Source organism: Ziziphus jujuba, chromosome 6, assembly GCF_031755915.1.
Source record: "Ziziphus jujuba cultivar Dongzao chromosome 6, ASM3175591v1".
Taxonomy (NCBI): Eukaryota; Viridiplantae; Streptophyta; class Magnoliopsida; order Rosales; family Rhamnaceae; genus Ziziphus; species Ziziphus jujuba.
The window spans coordinates 12,035,134-12,056,243 of record NC_083384.1 but is presented as its reverse complement, the minus strand read 5'-3'; the positions used below and the strand labels follow the sequence as shown (position 1 = coordinate 12,056,243).

The 21,110-nt window shown below is 32.1% G+C and overlaps 2 protein-coding genes across 2 annotated transcripts; one reads left to right on the top strand and one right to left on the bottom strand.

Moving 5' to 3' along the window:
- Positions 1 to 8,398: 8,398 nt before the first annotated feature.
- LOC107430703 (protein NRT1/ PTR FAMILY 8.1) lies at positions 8,399 to 11,217 on the bottom strand. Its single transcript, XM_025078777.3, has 4 exons — positions 11,112 to 11,217; positions 10,711 to 10,928; positions 10,034 to 10,584; positions 8,399 to 9,413 (listed from the first exon to the last, which is right to left on the bottom strand). Exons 1-4 carry the CDS (start codon positions 11,215 to 11,217, stop codon positions 8,585 to 8,587), a joined length of 1,704 nt encoding a protein of 567 aa, XP_024934545.2. The 3' UTR covers positions 8,399 to 8,584.
- Positions 11,218 to 15,664: 4,447 nt separating this feature from the next.
- Positions 15,665 to 19,279, top strand: LOC107430702 (laccase-4). Its single transcript, XM_048463439.2, has 6 exons — positions 15,665 to 15,888; positions 16,728 to 16,879; positions 17,015 to 17,259; positions 17,378 to 17,506; positions 17,592 to 18,518; positions 18,724 to 19,279. The coding sequence occupies exons 1-6, from the start codon at positions 15,802 to 15,804 to the stop codon at positions 18,852 to 18,854; spliced, it is 1,671 nt and encodes a 556-aa protein (XP_048319396.2). The 5' UTR covers positions 15,665 to 15,801; the 3' UTR covers positions 18,855 to 19,279.
- The last annotated feature ends 1,831 nt before the right edge of the window (positions 19,280 to 21,110 follow it).

Below are 21,110 nucleotides of genomic sequence, written 5' to 3'. Positions count from 1 at the left end.
TTTCCCAACCAAAAAAAAAAAAAGAAAAAAAAAGGTACATAAGTGGCAATAAAATCTCAATGAAATCGAACTTTTATTTTATTTTTTTTTATTGTTTAAAATTTTATAATAACAATAAATATTTAGTAATAATTATTACTTTTGAAATTTTAGATTTTTTTTCAAATATGATAGGGTATTAAATTATTTATTAAATGACGTATATTAATAAATTATAATAAAATATTAATATAATTTAAATCTAAATAAATAAATATTTAAATAAATAAAAATAATCTAATTAAATATTGTAACATTATATCTCACATCATTTCCAAAATAAATTTGATTAACACTTTTGCTAAATGCCTATTTTTTCATACTATTTACAACAAATTTTCCTTTCACGGTGCTTCTCATGTATGCGTGCAAATAATATGCCGATTGAATCAATTTTACTTAATTATTATTTTAGCTATTTAATAGAAGGATTTTTGTTTAATCATTTTACAATGTACTTAGACCACAACCCGGCTACGATCATTACAAAACTCATTTCTACCAACAAAATTGAAAAAATAGTAAAAAAAAAGAAGATCATAGAATCGGGAAACAATCTAACGGTTAGGAGTTTATATCACATGGAAGAATTATAAAGTAAAACAACTAAAAATAATTTAACCCAAAATAAAATAAAATAATAATAATATGGGAAAAGAAGAAGACGGCGTCAAAAACTAAAAGCTTTTTGAAATTGTTTCGAAACGTAAGGTGAGGGATCTTCAGGGAAATAATCTCTTGGTCTCGTAACGGTAATTTGTTCTGATACGGGATCTTCTATTTTAAAGATTTTAGTAGCAAATAAAAACCACCCAAATATTTCAAGGGATAAAACTTAATCTAATGTCTTACAAAATTAATTTTGATATAATTTTGATTTTAAAATTCGTAGTAATCTTAAAAATTTATCAACTTATCTTCAGTAACAATTATTTTCATTTAATATCATTTAATACAATTTATATTTTTTTATTAATTCAACAATCTCTGCAAAATTATATCAATTGGTGAATCATTTAATCTATAACTAAAAAATTATGATTAAAAATTAAAATAAAATAAAATGAAGAATGCAATCAAGGAAAAATTCTACAATGCAGGCTAATTCGTATGCAGACCGCATTAAATTCGATGCTATTTTTTAAAAACATCAACTTTCATATATTCCACATATGAACCAGTATGTACCTTAGAATTATTCTTACAATTAATATAAATAAAGTTTATAGTTTCTTTTATACCACCGTACATTTATATATACTTTTAAAAAAAGGATAGTGCTAGACTGCTGGTTAATGGTCTTGGTGGGTTAATAATAATGAGAAATAGAAGGATCTGTGGTAGACTGATTGATAATTGAATTGATGATTATAAAGCCTCCGGATGACGTGAATGTGATGCAAACATATATTCCATATTTTATGAAAAATTCAAATAGCATTTTTGTTATAATTCAAAAACCATTTTTTCTTTTTTTCTTTTTTTTCTTCCCTTTTTTATGCATACTTAATTCAGCAACCAATTAAAATAGAATAATGTAGCTGTATCGTATTCGTATCATAAAACCCATTGGTTTCAATCATTTATTAGATGATAACAGTGTTTTCCAGCTGGAAAAAAAAACAACACCAAAACAGAAATTTAAATTTTTTCTATTTTTCTATTTTTTTTTTTGGTTAAAATGGAAATTAAATTGTTGGAGATTATAAAGTATGTATAGTTGATACTCTGAAGCTGTTATATAGAAAAAGATTAATTATTAGCATTATTAGTTCTATAATTATTCGAAAATATTTTTGGTGAATAATTAATTATTCTGTAATTGTATTTTTTTCATTTTTAATTTTTAATTTTTAATGTATTTTGATTCTTACATTATTTTTCATTAACCATTGCATGCCATAAAACTGTTTTTATTAAACTAAAAATAGTTTTAAAATCAATAATATTTAGAGATGAGAGGCTGAAGAGTGCCTAAGAAAAAATCAAAGACTAAACTCACAAACACCTACGAATTACCAATTACTATTTAATATTGTAAATAGAAAAAAATCAAAGACTAAAACTCACAAACGCCTACGAATTACCAATTACTATTTAATATTATAAATAGCACATATGTTTGTTTCTCAAAGATGTTAATTGAAGAAATAAAGAATATTTGATAAAATTTATAATTTTTTATCTGTATCCTTTATTTAGAAAACTATGGTATTTGTATAAAAGAGAAGACTACTTCATAAGGCAATTTGAGAAGTGTCTTTAAGAAATTTCTATATACAAAAGAAAGATGAAAAATAACTTTTTGATAGAAAGCAAAAAATCATAATGTGTATAAGTTGCCTTGCACAGGAAGTCAACCAGCAGATTCTTGGAGAAAGTTTCCTTTTAGACAGAAACTTCCTTAATGTATTTTGCAATATCACTTCTTTCCTCGTTTGTTGATTTGAGTGTTTCCTTCATCTCTGGAGGTAGATTTGGTATTGATGGTGTGAGTGTTAGCTTATCTAGTGTAAGCTGATCTGATGTAGACTGTGTATAAGGCAGCTTTTTATCTAGTTCTGATGTAGACTGTGTATAAGGCAGCTTTTTATCTAGTGCTAGTGTAAGCTGTAGATCTGGCTTTGTTTCCTTATCTGCATTTTTGTCATGCCCCCTCAAGCTTGTGAGTGCTTGTAAAGAGAGTAGTCTAAGCTTGGAGCGAAAAAAACGAAACTTATCACTTGGTAAAGGCTTGGTCTGTATATCAACAATTTGGCTAGAGGTGGTTATGTATCTGGTGACCAAATATCCAGCAGCAACTTTCTCACGAACGAAATGGTAGTTGATCTAGATATGCTTAGTACGACCATGAATGATGGGGTTTATTGTCATGTGTAGAGCACTGATATTATCACAGAGCAACTGTGGGGGTTTGTGTACAGGTATGCCAATGTCACAAAGAAGAAAACTAAGCCAAGTTAGTTCAGTTGTAGCAGCGGCAAGGGCCTTGTATTCGGCTTCAGTGTTGGACCGAGCCACAGTGGTTGTTTCTTGGAAGACGAGAAGATGCAATTGGCCCCAAGGAAGATGCAATAACCACTGGTGCTGCGACGAGTAATGGGACATCCACCCTAATCAACATCATAGAAACCAGACAGGTTCAGAGAGCTTTGCTGAAGAAATCGAATCTCGTAGTCCATTGTTCTCTTGAGATAATGAAGTATTCTTTTAACTTCGTGTAGATGGAGCACAGTCGGATTCCGAAAATGTTGGCATACTTTTTTGACTGCTTGTGTAATATCTAGCCGTGTGAAAGTCAGATATTGCAAGCTACCTACCAAACGATGATAGTCAGTAGGGTCAACAGATATGAGGTCATCTAGTTGAGTGGTGAGTTTGGTGGCCATTGGAGTCTTGATGTGAGCTGCTTCGACCATCTAAGCTCAAGTGAAAAGGTCGTGGATGTATTTGGTTTGAGTGAGAAGCATGCCCCCTGAGAAGTACCGTGCTTCGATGCCAAGGAAGAAATAAAGTTAGCCAAGGTCTTTGATGGCAAATTCCTGACTGAGAGTTATGATGAGATGATGAACCAGCTCAGGATTGTTACCTGTCAAAAGCAGATCATCGACATATACAAGAAGCAAAATGATAGAGTTGTTTGATGAAGCACAAATAAAGAGGGGTCTGCCTTACTACACAAGAAATCAAGAAGAATTAGAAACTGAGATAATCTATCAAACCAGGCCCGAGGAGCCTATTTAAGTCCATAAAAAGATCGCCTTAAAAGACAAACATGATGTGGATGAGTGTGAGAAACAAAACTAGGGGGTTGCTCCATGTAAGGAACAAAACTTGGGGGTTGCTCCATATAGACTGTCTCCTTGAGGTGTCCATGCAAAAAGGTATTTTTAATATCTAATTGTGTAATCTGCCAGTTACAAGTTACAGCAACAGAAATAATTAGTCTTACCGTTGTGTGTTTTATGACTGGACTACAAGTTTCTTCAAAGTCTTGTCCCTCTATTTGAGTGAAGCCTTTAGCTACCAAACATGCCTTGTATCGGTCTATGGTTCCATCTTTTTTATACTTGGTTTTGAACACCCATTTGGAACCAATGATGTTGCCGTGCTATGGTCGTGGGACAAGTGTCTAGGTTTCATTTTTGTGTAAAGCATCCAGTTCTTCATGCATTGCGGCAAGCCAGTGAGGAATTTTTAGAGCTGTTTTGATGGTTCGAGGTTCTGTATTTGTTAATAAAGCCATTTGAGATGCCAAGGCAGGATTGGTTAGAAGCTTATGCCTTGTGATCATGGGATGTGTTTTTGGTGGTGACTAAATCTTTGTGGCGAGTATCTGCATGTTAACAAATAAGTTATTTTGTAAACTTTCGGGATTATAGACAGAGAAAACATTATATGTTCTGTTTCCTTCACTGGTGAACTGGTTTAAAATTGGAGTGCTGTCTGGATTATTTTGGAGACTGTTGTCATGTTCGACAGTAAGACTGGAAATGGGATTACTTTCTGAATTGTTTTGAGAATTATCCTCATGCCCGTCAATAGGACTGGTGTACTTACCAAGAGATTCCATAGCCTTTGTAGGTGAGTTGGGTTCTGTCATTGTTACCTATCGATACTTAATAGAATCTGCACAAACACATTTATTAGGAAATAAAGAAGATTTTATTTCGGCTGCATTTGTTGTTGCAGCGTGAAAATCTTTATCCTGCAACTTATCTTCATTTTCAGGAAAATTGATTAGTTCAATTTGTTTAGGGATGTTTTTATCAAGAGAATGATAATGTAGGTTGGTTTCATCAAAAACAACATGCCTAGAAATATAAATGCGATTTGTTGGAGGATGTAGACACCTAAATTCTTTATACTGAGGACTGTAATCAACAAACACACAAGGCAATGTTTTTCTTGAGAATTTATTTTTGCCATAATCTCTTAAATATGGATAGCATCTGTAACCAAAGGTTCTTAAATATGTATAGTTCTTAAATATGTATAGTTAGGATATTTGTTAAAAAGACAAAAATAAAGAATTTCATGCTTCAAGGCATTAGTAGTCCCATCTCAATGATGATCCTGTGTTTACTCTCTGCAATATCGTTTTGTTCAGGTGTATCTGGACAAGACATTTGGTGCACAATACCACACTTATGTAGATGTTATTGAAACATATTTGATTTAAACTCACCACCTCCATCACTTTGGAAGACTTTTATCTTATGACCAAGTTGGTTTTCTACTAACCTTTGATATTTGAGAAAGCATTCGAAGAAGTCAGACTTTTTCCTCAAATGATAAAGCCATGTGTACCTGGAAAAATCATCAACAAAAACAATATAGAATCGAATATTTTGTGAGAAAATTATTAGGGGTAGGTCCCCATAAATCACAATGAACCTTTTCCAAAGGAAACTTGGAAATTTTATTAGATAAACCAAAAGAAAGTTTGCAACTTTTTCCTAATGACAACTTTTATAGACCCTAGATTTATTTGTCCAACTAGAAATATTAATAATGTCTTTTGACTAAAGAATTCTTAAATTTTTTTGATTTGGGTGCCCCATCCTTTGAAGCCAAGTCTCTGAGGAAGCCTTTATTGTGCTTAAAGCTGATGTTCTTTACCATCAAGGACGTAGAGAATTTTGTTGCTCCAATCCTTTATAATAAAACCATTAGAAGAAAACTCAAAAACACAGTCATTATCTCTAGTCAATTGGCTAACAGATAGCAGATTTTTTCTCAATTCAGGAACTACTAAGACATTTTTAAGTTTTAAATCTCCTTTATTTGTTCTAATGGATGTTTTTCCTACATGAGTTATTGATAGACCATGTCCATTTCCAACATATATATTATCTTTACCTGTATGGGGAAATGAATTATGAATCTTACTCGCATCGTTGATCATGTGTGGTGTTGCACCTGAGTCTGCATAAAACTTTTCATCATTTTTTGTGATTTTGAGAGCTGCTAGTGCCTCTGGAACTTCCTTTTCGGTGTAGGAGTGATCAAACCTATGCCAGCAGTCTAAAGCAATATGATTTGGTTTGTCACAAATTTGGTAGAAAACTTTACCTTCAGTTCTTTAATTCGAGCCTTGACCATTGAATGTTTGCTATTCTGGTTTCTTCTTATCTGTGTTTCCAGTGAACTTTCCTGCTGGTGTAAAGCCTTTACCTTTTGAATTAAATATGCCACCTTGGTTTCCATATCCTTTTCCTCTGCCACGTTGTCCAAAGTAAACTTGATGTTGATCAAGTTCTAGTTTGCTTGTCTCATTTTTAGTTTCAGTCATTTGATCATGGCTTTGTAAAGCTAGAACAAATTGATTAAATGATGGATAAGGTGATTTTGTGAGCATGGCTACCTTAAAATCTTTATAATTTGGGCCAAGTCCTCTAGCAAAGGAAAACACCTTGTCCACATCTGAAACAGGTGCATTAATAGCACTCAAATTATCACAAATCTGTTTGAACTTACGTAGGTATTCATCTGTTGAAGATGAACCCTTTTTGATAGATGCAAGTCTATCCTTGAGAAGATACTCTTGCTCCTTGGTTGTAGGCAGCAACTGATCTTCCACGGATTTCCAAGGAGAATAGGCATTGTCTATTCCCACAGTTAAACTTAAATTATCATTGGACATAGTACTAAGTAACCAGGTTGTGAGAAGTCCATAATTATTAATCCAATTGCTATGATTTGGATCAAATATCAGGACCTCCTTTTCATCGAGACAAAATTCACAGGGTGGTTCAAGGTTGGTAAGATGATGTGAGATTCCAAGACTACGGACCAATGGAAGTATTTATGAGTGTCAGAGAAGGAAATTAGAGTTGTTTAGTTTTGCAGAAACTAAACTAGAACAGTGATGGAAGGATTGAATTGTGAGTACTAGTTCTATAGGGGAATTTGAGGGAATTATGTTTTGGGAGGAAGTTTCATTTTGAGCATCCATTACAGAAGACAGTTTTGCGGAAGTCAATTGCTCTGATACCATGAAGAAATAAAGAATATTTGATAAAACTTGTAATTTCTGATCTGTATCCTTCATTGAGAAAACTATGGTATTTGTACAAAAGAGAATACCACTTCATAAGGCAATTTGAAAAGTATCTTTAATAAATTTCTATATACAAAAGAAAGATAAAAAATAACTCTTTGATAGAAAGCAAAAAATCTTAACGCGTATAAGTTGTCTTGTATAGGAAGTCAACCAGCAGATTCTTGGAGAAAGTTTCCTTTTAGACAGAAACTTCCTTAATGTATTTTGCAATATCACTTTTTTCCTTGTTTGTTGATTTGAGTTTTTCCTTCGTCTTTGGAGGTAGATTTGGTATTGATGGTGTGAGTGTTAGCTTATTTGGTGTAAGCTGATCTGATGTAGGCTGCATATAAAACAGCTTTTTATCTAGTAGTGGTGCGAGCTGTAGATCGAGCTTTATTTCCTTATCTGCATTCTTATCATTAATGACCCATTATATTTGCAAAAAAGAGCTATACTTGCTTCAACTTTTAATATTGTTAAATTAATAGATGAATACATGAGTTTCTTTAAATGAATTAAGGAAAATACATATTTAAGTTCTAATGCAATTTGCATATCAAATTTCAATATTGATTTTATAGGAGATCTTCATACACTTGAATTTTTAAATGCTACAAAATATTATGGAATATCTAATCATCAGTTGAAATTGGAGGTCAATGTACCTGTTATACTATCAAGAAATATTGATCATTTTTCGAGGTTGTACAATAGAACTAGATTGGTTATTACAAAGGTTTGATAATCATGTTTTCGAAAGCAAAGTTATTTCAAGAAGAAATGTCGGGTTTAAAATTTTTATTTCAAGAATAACTTAGAAATGTCGGGTTTAAAATTTTTATTTCAAGAATAACTTTAACTCCATTAAATCCAACGTTACCTTTTAAGTTTCAAATAAATAAATATCCTTTGCTTGTATCATATGCTATAACTATTAATAAGAGCTAAAATCAATCTCCTTCGTATATTGAATTTTATTTTAAAAAATTAGTTTTCAGTCATAGATAACTATATATTGGAGTCTCCAAAATTACAAATAAAAAAAATTAAAAATATTTATTTGTAATAAAAATGAAAAACCTATCAATTCAACTACTAATACGGCATTCTAAAATGTTTTTCAAAATTAAAAAAGTTGTATTGAATTAAAAAAATAAATTTAATATTATTTTTATGATATTTATATTTAATTTGGTTATAAATATTTTTTATAATTTATGAACAAAATAATATATTGCATTATATATCAGTATAAAAAAAAGAATTAAAATCAACCATTTGTTAAAAAAATACAGCCCAAAAAAAAAAAAATTAATAATCATGATCTAAACATTTCAAGTTTTGAAATATTCTTCTGCCCTCCTTTTCTTTCTCTTTCTGTAGTAAATTTCCAATTTGAAAAACGAAAAAAAGACCAAAAAAAAAAAAAAGAAAAAAAAAATCAAAAACCAACCCAACTGCGTTTGCATTACAAGAAACAAAATTGGTTACCGAAGATTAACCAGAAACAACACTCTTGTAAGTATACCACTTAGCCACCATAACAAAAACAGCAAAATTAATCAAACTCAGCAAACCCAAAAGCCAGAAGAAGTAATCAAGCTGACCATAATTCAGATTATCCGGAATCCACCCACCTTTCCGATCATCTCCTCCGGTCAATTCGCTAACAACCTTAACCAGAACCGAACTCAGGTAGTTCCCCAGAGCCGCCGTGGTCAACGAAAGCGCCGAGCACATGCTTCTCATGGCGTCCGGAGCCTGTTCGTAGAAAAACTCCAATTGACCGACGAAAGTGAAAACCTCCGCGCACCCAATTATGAAATACTGCGGAATTTGCCAGAACACCGACATGGGCACGTGCTTGAGCTCGTAGTAATGGTGGGTCTTCACCATGCTCAGCCTCACGAGCTCCAGAGTACCCGAACAGAGCATCGCGAGGATCGAAATCGCGAGCCCGATCGCGATCCGCTGGAGCTGAGTGAAGCCGTTTTTATGGCCCGTGAGTTTCCTGGCGAGTGGGACTATGACTCGGTCGTAGATTGGGACCCAGAAGATGACGCTGAGGGTGTCGAAGAGTGACAGAGAAGCAGAGGGGATTTGGAAAGATTGGGTAATGTGGAGGTCCATGGTGTTTCCTTGGAGGACGAATAAGGTACCCATTTGGCTGTAAACGGCGGAGAAGATTATTCCGGTGGCCCAAATTGGAAGCAATCTTATTATGGATTTGAGCTCTTCGACTTGGGTCACTGTGCAGAGTCTCCATGGATTTACGGTTCCTTTGATTCGGTCTGGTTTTGTTTCCACAGCTGCTTTATCCAGGAAACTGTGGAAAAATCATATGTTTGTCAGAAAAAGTTATAACCCATTTGTTTTAAAAAAAATAAATTATAATTTTCAAAAGGGTCATTACCTTTGCTAATCACTCATTTTAGCAGTTTGGTTCTTAAAGTTTAATATTTGATGCATTATTGGTCTTTAAACTATTTATAAGTTTAGTTTTTAAGGAGTTTTGAAGCATATATTGCATTTATTGTAAAAATAAAAATACTGATAAAAAGTAGACGAAAAATAATTAATGACTAGTGCGCATCAAAATTGCAGTTTTTTTTTTTTTTCCCATCAAAATTGAAGTTAACCAAAGATTAAAGCGCAACTATATATGAAAGGTAGTATTTCATGTATACTTCTAAAGTTTAGATTATTATAATTTAATTTATAATATCCTACAGAAATGGGACCGATATTAATTTAGAACATGTGAATGAAAAATATTGATGGATTTTTTAAAATTAGATCAAAATATATTTAAATTAAATTTTAAGAAATATGGATAAAATTAATCCATTATAAATTTGTGACCTGACTATCAGAGAAAGTAATAAACCCTCTAAGAATAAATTAAGCTGTTTCTTAACGTCATCAAAAAAATCCTACAATTTATACCTTAATTGTTCGGTATGATCAAGTTTGCGACTTCCTTTAACCGCAGATTCCTCATCAGAAATCTCATAAAGAAGAGACTTATCGTTAGGCAATTGAACCCGGAATTTCCTAAACGAAGCAACCATCACTTGGAAAATCCGTGTGATTGGACTCCCACCGGGTTTCTGGTTTCTATACAATCGGGTCCCCGAGAAGAAGCTCACAACAGCAATAGCCATAGCCACAGCTGGGATACCAAAACCCCATCCCCAACCAACATTTGTCTGTATCCAAACAAGCACCGAAGAAGCTACAAGAGCACCAATATTGATAGATAAATAGAACCAATTGAAAAATGAGCTTTTGCTTTTCTTCTCTATCTCATCTGAGTCATCAAATTGATCTGCACCGAAGGATGAGACACATGGCTTAATCCCTCCCGTTCCTAGAGCTATCAGGTAAAGTCCCATAAAAAATACTGTTGTTTGTAACCCTGTTGGGTGGCAAACATTGTCACTGCAATATGGCTTTAGTCCATGGAGTGAGGCTGACAGTGTCAATAAGGTCATTCCCTGAAACAAATTAATAAATGTTTTGATGTATCTATACATATATATATATTTGTAGCAAAAAAATTGGTCATTTTTTGGGAGAATAAATGAATTAAAACTAACTTTGGGTAAAATTTGAAAACTTACAAAAACATAGATGATAGAGAAAACAGCAATGGTCCAGTATCTTCCAAGATATGCATCAGCAAGAAAAGCTCCAAGCAAAGGTGTGACATAGCAAGTACCTGACCAGTTTGTGACATTATTTACTGCCACAACATTTCTCTGATTGAGTTGATATTTGAGGTAGTTTACTAGATTTGTGTTTATCCCATAGTAAGCCAATCTTTCACAGCATTCATTTCCTGTGGAAATCAAGTACTTCTATAAAAATTTGGTCACAATAAGGTTAATTAAGACACAACCCAAATGTAATAATTAAGTAAACTTTTGTTTAATTATATATGCTATAAAATTTTAGGAAAAAAAAAAAAAGAAGAAGAAGAAGAAGAAGAAAATTTTAACATTCACATATTCACAAAAGTTACCCAATATGTAAGGGCAAGCTTTCCACGTTCCTGTTTTCTTCTTAATGGCAGGCTTGTTGCAGAAATCAGTTGTTCCATCTTTGGTATATACATCTTCTTCTGCCATTTTCACAAAACTTAAAAGGCTATATAAACCGTGGAAAACAAGTATGATAATTATATGAGATGAAGTGACTTTTTATACATATATACGTATAACATTGTGCAATGGCACGCCATTCAATCATTTTCCTTAGCTCTGCCTCTTATAAATGAAATGCTTTTAATTTTCCTTTAAAAAGAAAGAAGGAAAACCTTTGGCCTTAGCCGGATGCATGGATCATTGGTTAAATGCGATCGTAAAGTGGCTTGTCATTTAATTTTCATTGGCATTATAGATTGTCCGGTTTATACCATAAATAAGATGGCTGTTACATAATTAGTTATATGGAAGAAAAAACTAAGGAAATAAATGTCATCAAATTGAAGTTGGAAAATCTCTAGATATTGTGTTGGTGGCACGCTTTCTTATGAAGAGCGATTTGTCTCTGCTGAGTAGCAGAGTGGCAGTGCAAGAAACATGGCATGGTGTGGATGTTTCAGTGCTGCTCTTACAGTGTTTAGGTGAGCGGTGGAGAAGCAGAGTGGGACAGAGGAACATGACCCATTTCATTCTTTAGTAGTGTGCTCATTTCATTCAACGTTGGGCTTAGATGTGAAATAATTCAAATCCTTTGGGTTGGATGTTAATAAAAGTAAAGTTATAAGGCTGTTCTTTTTACATGGTGAGATTTTTTTTTTTTTTTTTCTCTCTCAAGTAAATTTTCAAAAATATCATATTTTTTATTAAAGACAAATATTTAAATATATAATATCAAACATTTATTAAAAATATTTGATAGACTCCAACTAAATACTATTAAAATATTCAATATATAAGAACGAGACATATTTTTTTATATTTAAAAACATAATTTTTTTTTATTGTAGAAATTTAGAACTTTAATTAATTCATATGTAATATATTTTATTTATATACTTTATTTAATTGGTTTGAATATTATTATACTTGACAAAGGAGAATTAAATATCTTTCAATGTTCCAACCTTAATCATGTTTTTCTATTATTTTTTAACATTCACAATCAAATATGATTATACTGAAAACAATTTAATGAAGTTTAAGTATGTATTCTAATCTACTTGCATAGCAATTTTAAACACCAATAATAATAATAATAATAATAATAATAATAATAATAATAATAATAATCATCATCATCATCATCATTAGTACACGGGTAAAACCCTATTTACCTTTCTAAGCAAAATTATTAGTCGTTGGTTAATGATAGATTTTCATTTAAATTTCTTTTAATGTTTTACGTATAGAACTTATGATCACATAAGAATCCACATCACTAGTTTTCCATTCAAATAATGAAAATTTAATCAACATAATTAATCTCTGATCTCTACTAATTAACGATATGTTAATTAATGAGATAATCTTCTTCTAGTGCACATCTAATCAACTTACCATATATGTAACTTTTTGTTACTAATGTATTCTTTTTACCCCAAAGAAGAAGTTTCCCAATTGTGCAAAAAATTTGATAACTCGAGAAACAAAATGAATATAGGTCTTTGCCTACAATGACCAACATAGAATTTTCTTTTATGAAGAAGAGAAAAAAAGGCAAAAAAAAAGGAACTGTCCCTTTGGAACAAGAAGATGACAGGGTTGTGATTTCAATAGAAAAAGATAGAGCTAGAGATGGTTATATTTTCAGTCTCATTTTTTGTCCAATTTTAGTTCTCACTTGTATATCCATGAGATGAAATATCAATTCCTATGTTTAACGGTTTTGATAAACGAATGGTACACAACTCCTAATTATCTTTTTTGTGTAATTTGCAAACCGTCTTCTTTCAGTTTCAAGCTAACTAGTCGGTCGAGAGAGATATGATCAATCAACTTTTTTCCGCGATCCAATTTATCTGCAAAGTACAAATCCGACATTAGTTTTGTTTGTTTAATTATTCAATCATACATTTATTAATTAGCTAAACTGTTTATATCACCTCTAAATTTCTTTCACGATTTCAACCTCTAAATTTCTCTCACGATTTCCTACAACTTCCTTCTTTAGCTACACTTACGTCTATTAACTTTTTATTTTACTATAGTTATGAAAAATGATATTGGGGTTGGTCAAATGGCAAACTTATTTCCATTCTAAATTTTGAAATATAATTAATTTAATATAAACTAATACTGCATTTGCAAAAGCAATACAGAAATTTACCAATATACAAAAATTCAAACCAATGATTGTTTTATGTTATTATGTCAAATACCAAAAAAAATAGAAAATGTTAACAATATTAATATTATTTCAGATATATATGCCAAAAAGTAAAACAATTAGCATCAAAGTTTAACTTTTTCTTGTGATAGATGCTGTTGAACCGTATATTGGCAAAAAATTAAGCGACCGAAATTAATTAAAAAAATGGGCACAGGCATTAGTGAAGCATCTTAATCAATCCTAATTATCTAGAAAGTGTTGCTTAGTCAAAACTGGGAGGCACATGCTTAGAATAGTTGGAACTATAAAGGTTTTATATCCTTGTTTCTTCTATTTTATTTTATTTATTTATTTTTGGTGGGGTGGGGCAACAGGGTGGGTTATTTTATATTTAGAATCTTTTTTATTTTTTTTAATTATTTTTATTATTATTATTATTATTATTTTAAAATAACCCTTTTGCTGGTAGAGCTCAATTCACTTGAAAATGAAACAAAGTCTACCTGATCAACTAGATAAGTTCCCACACCACGGTACAAAAAACGAGGTACTCTTAAAAAACAAAAATGAAAAACGTTTTTATAAATCTAGATGTAGCAATCTTCCAATGACCCAATCCATATTCATGGATAAGCCAAACTCCATATGATGAAGACCCATCTCTAAACTTGCTTGACCATTTTCATATATAATCTGAAAGTAACTTTTTCATTAGCGTGTTTCTTAGTTTTTTGTGTGTTTTTACAGGCACTATGTATAAAAATATAGACAAAATTAGGCGGTGAAAAATAAAAAAATAAAAAAGTAGAAAAGATGGAGCGGATGAGTATGAGATGAAACTTACCCACCGTTGGTTTTAATCTTGGCTTTCAAAAAAGCCATGATGGCCATCTGTTGGGCTCCTATCTGATATATGACCTGAAAGCCATTTCTCAACCATTAATTATTTTGTGGGCAAAGCATCCCAGTTCCAGTTCTTTTATTATTTTTCCCCCAAAAATAAAAATTAAAAATTTCTACATTTATTACTTTTTTATTTTTCTGTATTCTTCAAGAGTTCATGATTTGAGTCCTGAATTATATTTTAGCAATATTATACTCTAATTTGATGACAAAGACAAAAAGATAGAATTAATACTTATTTTATGACTTGGGCTAACCATACGCTCCCCAACAATAATAAGAAAATGGGGAAGAAAACAAAAAAAAACAAAGGAAGCCAATGAGAAAATGACGCAAATTGGCTCTTCTTAGATTTTGACTTTCCAACTATTCGATTAGACTTTTGATAAAGTCGTAATGAGTTATCACACCTTTGAAATTACACACACCCAAATAAATAATAATTAAAATTTGAGCCTTGGGATTTTTTTTATAGCTTTTAGTTCAAATAATCCATTTGAGACAAAAAAATTTGACGATATATATTAAAAATTTGTACTCCAATATTCAGACCCCATTTAAAAGCATTGCAAAAACTGCTAGATTCAATTAATTAATGTATGGTATTCTATATGTGGTAATAATTAAAGAACTTAAACATATTTATAGTCATTTTCAGAGTTTGAACAGTACTAATTACTTCAAAATTATATGTTAAAACGTGTACGGATTTGAAATCAATGACTTTTAATCACCAACATAGAGAGAGATTTACAATTAAGATGGGAATACAATATTAGAAATTGCGTTTCCATTTTACCTTTTAATCTGCAAGCTCGTTTTTACCTTCGTATATATATCTATATATAATATAATTTGTCTATTCAAAGCTAAAATGTACTTAAAGTCATTTATCCAAAATAAAACAAAATTTAAAGAAAAAGAGAAATCCCAATTAAAATATCAAAATGTTGGCAATTTCCTACCAGATGAGTCGACCCAAATACTTAATATTAATTACAAAATTTAATTTTCAAGTTAGTGGGGGACACAATTAGATACCCGAACAGAAATCAACAAAACCAAAATGCTTAAAAAGGTTGTAATTAAATGGAATTTTTTTTTCTTTTTTAAAAATAAAGGGAATGAATTTAAGACGTTATAATAATTTTACTACCAAAACAATATCCATTGGTGGATGAAAGAAGCAACTTTATGTAACATGTAAGAAATCGTAGGTAAAGGAGGGCTTAGTTGTGTTAAGAAACCTTGTTTCTAAAGAATACCATCATCTCCACCTAACCAAACAAAAACGACGTGGTATCAAGGTGCCGTGTCATCCTTTATAAGGGTGCGCTGGCTAGTCATCCATATGAATGTAACAAGCTAGAAAAAAGCAAAAAAAACCCTCCCCTCTCAAAAGTTCTACTACTAACTACTATAGGTCTCTGAGTTACAGAGACATATATAGAGAAAGAGAAAAACAAAAAGGAAGCTGAGAAAAGTAGCACTCAGAAATGGACTCTTGGGCTCGGTTTCTGGTTCTTGTGGTTTGCTTTTTTCCGGCTTTGGTTGAATGCAGAGTTCGAAACTACAAGTTCAATGTAAGTTACGTTATCATTCTTCATCTTTAGGTTCTCTAGGAATATTGAGCTTTTTGCCACTCTTACATTAATCTCCAATCGAGAAAAAAAAAAAAAAAAAAAAAAAAAAAAAAAAAAAAACAGAAAACAAAGGTTGCATCTTTTATTTTTTTAATTCAATGTCAAGAGAGCCTTTTCAAAATAATTGCAATATCTTTTCTGACTATACAATATCTAAAATATATGTATATGTATTGTAGTGTATAATTAAAAAAAAGTCATTATTGGTGTAATCATATATATATATATATATATTTGTAAACATAACAGTCATCGGATTTACAATCAAACGTATAATTATTAATGTCTTTTGACAATTACTTTAAACTTTAGAACTTTTTGAAGGTAATTTTGCATTATTATTTCTTTCCAAGTGGTTATACGAAGAAAGTTTGGTTTGAAAAACATACATGCATAACCAACTTGAGCACTACTCTTGCTCATGATATTTTACATGAAAATTGCACTACTGTTTTTTTTTTAATATATATTACTATTATTAGCAAGGAGAAAAATATACTATATCAAAATTTCAAAAATATATACTATTACTTAAATATATATGTTATTAGAGGAATACTCGGAACATACACATGTTTAATTTTTTTTTAATTATATAGAATATAAATTGCTTTTAGAAAATAATGTTACATGTTAAAAAAATAATAATAAAGTACATGGCAGTTACACCCTCAAAGCCTAAAAATCACTCCTCTACTTCCCAACCCACGTAAAACAAGCAAAATAAGAATGGAAAAAATAGTAAACCTTTTTCGACTTTTTTCTCGTGCCTGTTGCAGGTGGTATTAAGAAATAGCACCAAACTATGTTCCACCAAGCAAATCGTCACCGTTAACGGCAAATTCCCAGGTCCCACTCTCTATGCCAGAGAAGACGACAACGTTATTGTCAAAGTCGTCAACCACGTTAAATACAACGTCTCCATCCATTGGTAACTTAATAATATATATATATATATATATATATATATCAGAACGTTTCTTTCTTCGTAAATGTAATGTGATAATATATATAACATATATTAGTCACTATCAAGGTTGCTTGAATAAACTTTGTTGCTTGACAGGCACGGAGTCCGGCAGATCAGAACAGGTTGGTCCGACGGACCAGCATACATCACACAGTGCCCAATCCAGCCAGGACAGAGCTACATCTACAACTTCACTCTCACCGGCCAACGTGGCACGCTTCTGTGGCACGCTCATATTCTCTGGCTCAGATCCACCGTTCATGGCGCTCTCGTTATCCTCCCAAAGCGCGGTGTTCCTTATCCCTTCCCTGCTCCTCACAAGGAAGTCGTCATCGTTCTAGGTGGGAGAGAGCTAAATTCCCACTTAAGCAATTAATATTTATAGTTGATATTCAAATCATAACAACAACAACCGAACCCCAATTAATCAAACTGACTGTATTTGTAAAATAAATGCAGCTGAGTGGTGGAAAGCTGATACTGAGAACGTTATCAATCAAGCTCTCAAGGCTGGTTTAGCACCCAATGTTTCTGATGCTCATACAATCAATGGCCATCCTGGACCAGTCTCAAACTGTTCTTCCCAAAGTACGCAACAATATATATATATATATATATGTATAGAATAAATATATTCACAAGCTAATAACTTGCAATTGTATATGGAATGCAGAAGGGTATACGTTGCCAGTTCAAAGTGGCAAGACGTATTTGCTGAGAATAATCAACGCTGCGCTCAATGAGGAGCTTTTCTTCAAGATTGCCGGCCACAAACTCACGGTGGTGGAAGTGGATGCCCTATACGTTAAGCCTTTCAAGATCGACACCATCCTCGTCGCACCTGGCCAAACCACCAACGTCCTCCTGACCGCCGATCAGAACTCCGGCAAATACCTGGTCGCCGCCTCTACTTTCATGGACTCCCCCATCGCGGTCGACAACGTCACCGCCACCGCCACTCTTCATTACTCCGGCACTCTCTCCACCACCCAGACCACTCCCACCAAGACTCCTCCAATCAACGCTACCCAAGTGGCTAACAACTTCACCAACTCCCTCAAGAGCTTGAATTCCAAGAAATATCCTGCTCAAGTACCCTTGAAGATCGATCACCACCTGTTTTTCACCGTCGGTTTGGGAGTCAATCCCTGTCCCACCTGCAAAGCCGGCAACGGAAGCAGAGTCGTGGCCAGTGTCAACAATGTCACTTTCGTGATGCCAACCACGGCCCTTCTTCAGGCTCATTTCTTCAATATCAGTGGGGTCTTCACCACCGATTTTCCGGCGAACCCGCCTCACAGCTATAACTTTTCCGGCGCACCGCCGACCAATTTGCAGACCACCAACGGCACCAAAGTTTATAGACTGGCGTACAACTCCACGGTTCAGCTGATTTTGCAAGATACCGGAATCATAGCACCGGAGAACCATCCTGTTCATCTTCATGGATTCAATTTCTTCCAAGTTGGTAGAGGAATTGGGAATTACAATGCAACTACGGATTCGAAGAATTTTAATCTTGTTGATCCTGTTGAAAGGAACACCATTGGCGTACCTTCTGGTGGTTGGGTTGCCATAAGATTCCGTGCTGACAATCCAGGTATATATTTGAATAATTTTGCTATAATAAATTTGCATAAATATAGTCGGTCTTTAGAGATTTATTACACCTACCGTATAGTTGGCTTGCAATCTATCCCTTTGGTTTTATTTTTTTAATTTACATTGATTTTGATAAATTTTTAGAAGGCCATTTTGGATGAAAATTAACTCAAATTTGAATCCTATTTTTGCTGCAATTATAGGAGTTTGGTTCATGCATTGTCATCTTGAAGTTCATACAACGTGGGGGTTAAAGATGGCATTCTTGGTGGACAACGGGAAAGGACCTAACCAATCACTTTTACCACCTCCAAAGGATCTTCCGAAATGTTAAAATTCATTGAAAAAAAATAAAAGAATGAAAAAAGTACAGAAAATTAATTCATAACAAAGATGGCAGAGAGATCGACCTCCGGATTGGGAAAAAGGAGTAATGGACATAAAGAAAGTAATAGAGGAAAAGGAAGACGAAAGAATTGTTTGAATAAAGATAATAATGATATCATAAATTCCAATATTGTTTCTTGAGTGAATGGGAAGGAATATTTGCTCAAGCAGGTTTTAAAATAAATATTGCTACGAGCAATTTTGATTGTTGAAAAGCATGAAGAAAAAGACTTTTTTTTTTTTTTGGAGGGCCTAATGTATTTAAATCATAAGGGATGTGTAAGTTTTTGTCATATTTTGTGAAAGTTCCTACAATACTTGCTTGTATATTAATCAATTTGTCCAAAGTGCTTTCGTTCGTTTTGGTTTTTAGCTCCTTTTTTTTTTTTTTTTTTTTATTTGAGTGCAAGACAAACAAATTATACATCCTGTGTATGCGCGCAGCCCATAAAAAAATAAAAATAATAACAAAATCCTTTTGGCATAGCTTTTCTAAGCAGAGTTTAGTAGTTTTTTTTTTTTTTTTTTTTTTTGGCAATAGATCCATTAGAAGATGAATTTTTAGTCAAAAGTTATTAATGTTTGAATGAAAATAAAAATTTTGATCTTTTGACAGTTTTATAACTTTAAAAACATATAAAACTATTATTAAAAAGAAATACTGAACTCTCCAACGGTAAATATAATTGTTTCAATAATATATGCTTTAGCATTGACTAATATATATCTTATTTAATCAAGCTCGATCATTGCGAAAAAAAATAAATAAAAAAATAAATAAAGAATCTGTTGAAGGTAGGGAAATATCAACATGGAAATGGCTGGACAAGGAAAGGATACAGTATGGACCCCACACTATTTTAGTTTTGTCAATTAAAAATAATTAGAAATAAAAAATTTGCTTCATAAATAATGTACATCCTACAAACTAACTTGTTGTTTGGCACCAACTGTGCGATTGGCCTATTTTACCATTTATTATTAAAAGGGTCAAAAACTACTAGGATACCAAAATTTTGTAATATAGCAACGAAATACAATAACATTGGACCTTTCTTAAAGCTTTTGCGTCTATTTTACATCCTTGTTGAGAAAAAATGCAATACCAAACGTAATGTGGTATTTGGATTTGAATATGTGTGGTATAGAGCATTTGGATAAGGTCCAGTGACTAAAAGACCAACTAAAATGGAACCGGGCTTTAACTTATCTTTTTTATCACAAATAGCCCAATGGACAGACCTTCTGATTAAGAAAATTGAGTTGGACTCTGCCACATTAGAATCCTAGGTTATGTTTATTCCAAAAAAGAAATTATACTACCTCTTTTTGCAATTCCAAATTTTCTTTATATAGTTTCCTAATTTTTTAATGTCTTATTAAAAAAAAAAATCCTTTGTCTTTTTTTTTTTTTTTTTTTTCATTTGATTCATTTCTTCCACTTCTACCAATATTGAGAAAAGAATTAAAAAAAAAAAAATTTCTATCAACCATCACCGTTGATTGATCATGGAAGAGCTGCCGGTGGCTTGCTTTTGCCATAGACCAAACCACAAGCCAACTATTTTTTCACCGCATATGGCTGCAGGGTAAGTGGAGAAAGGCCTTAGAAATTAGAGAGGAAAAAATAAAAAGTTTAAGGACTTTATGATATATTTTAAATTAAAAAAAAATTGTATGAAATTAAATCGTTTGTGCAATTAGAAATTCTCATAAATTATTAGGAAAAAAATAATATAGCTTTTTTTTTTTTTCCTTCCATTATGTTTATAGTTCTATGTTTTTTTTTTTTTTTTTCGATCTCCAAAATTAGAGAACAATTAGAGATTAATTTTTTTTAGTGTATGGCAAGTTGCGTTCTTAGTCTCCATCAGTTTAATTGATTAAAATTTTGTTAGAGAAAACGCATATTATCACCCCTTTTTTTTTTTGTTTTTTCAAAACGCATATTATCACTTAAATAATCAAAGAATAACAATTTTAATTTTAATTTTAATTTCCTTCTTTTTTCTTTTTTTTGGGTAAAATCAATCTCCAACTTGACAAAAATAATTTTACATAAAACGCCAAAACGGTCAACCTCATCATTTTAGTCAACATCCAAAATGCAGAAAGAGCTTGAATTACTGGAGCCCACAAAAAAATGAGCATAATTTTGCAGGACAAACCTGTGGTTTGCTCTGTTTTTAGGGTATATGCCATA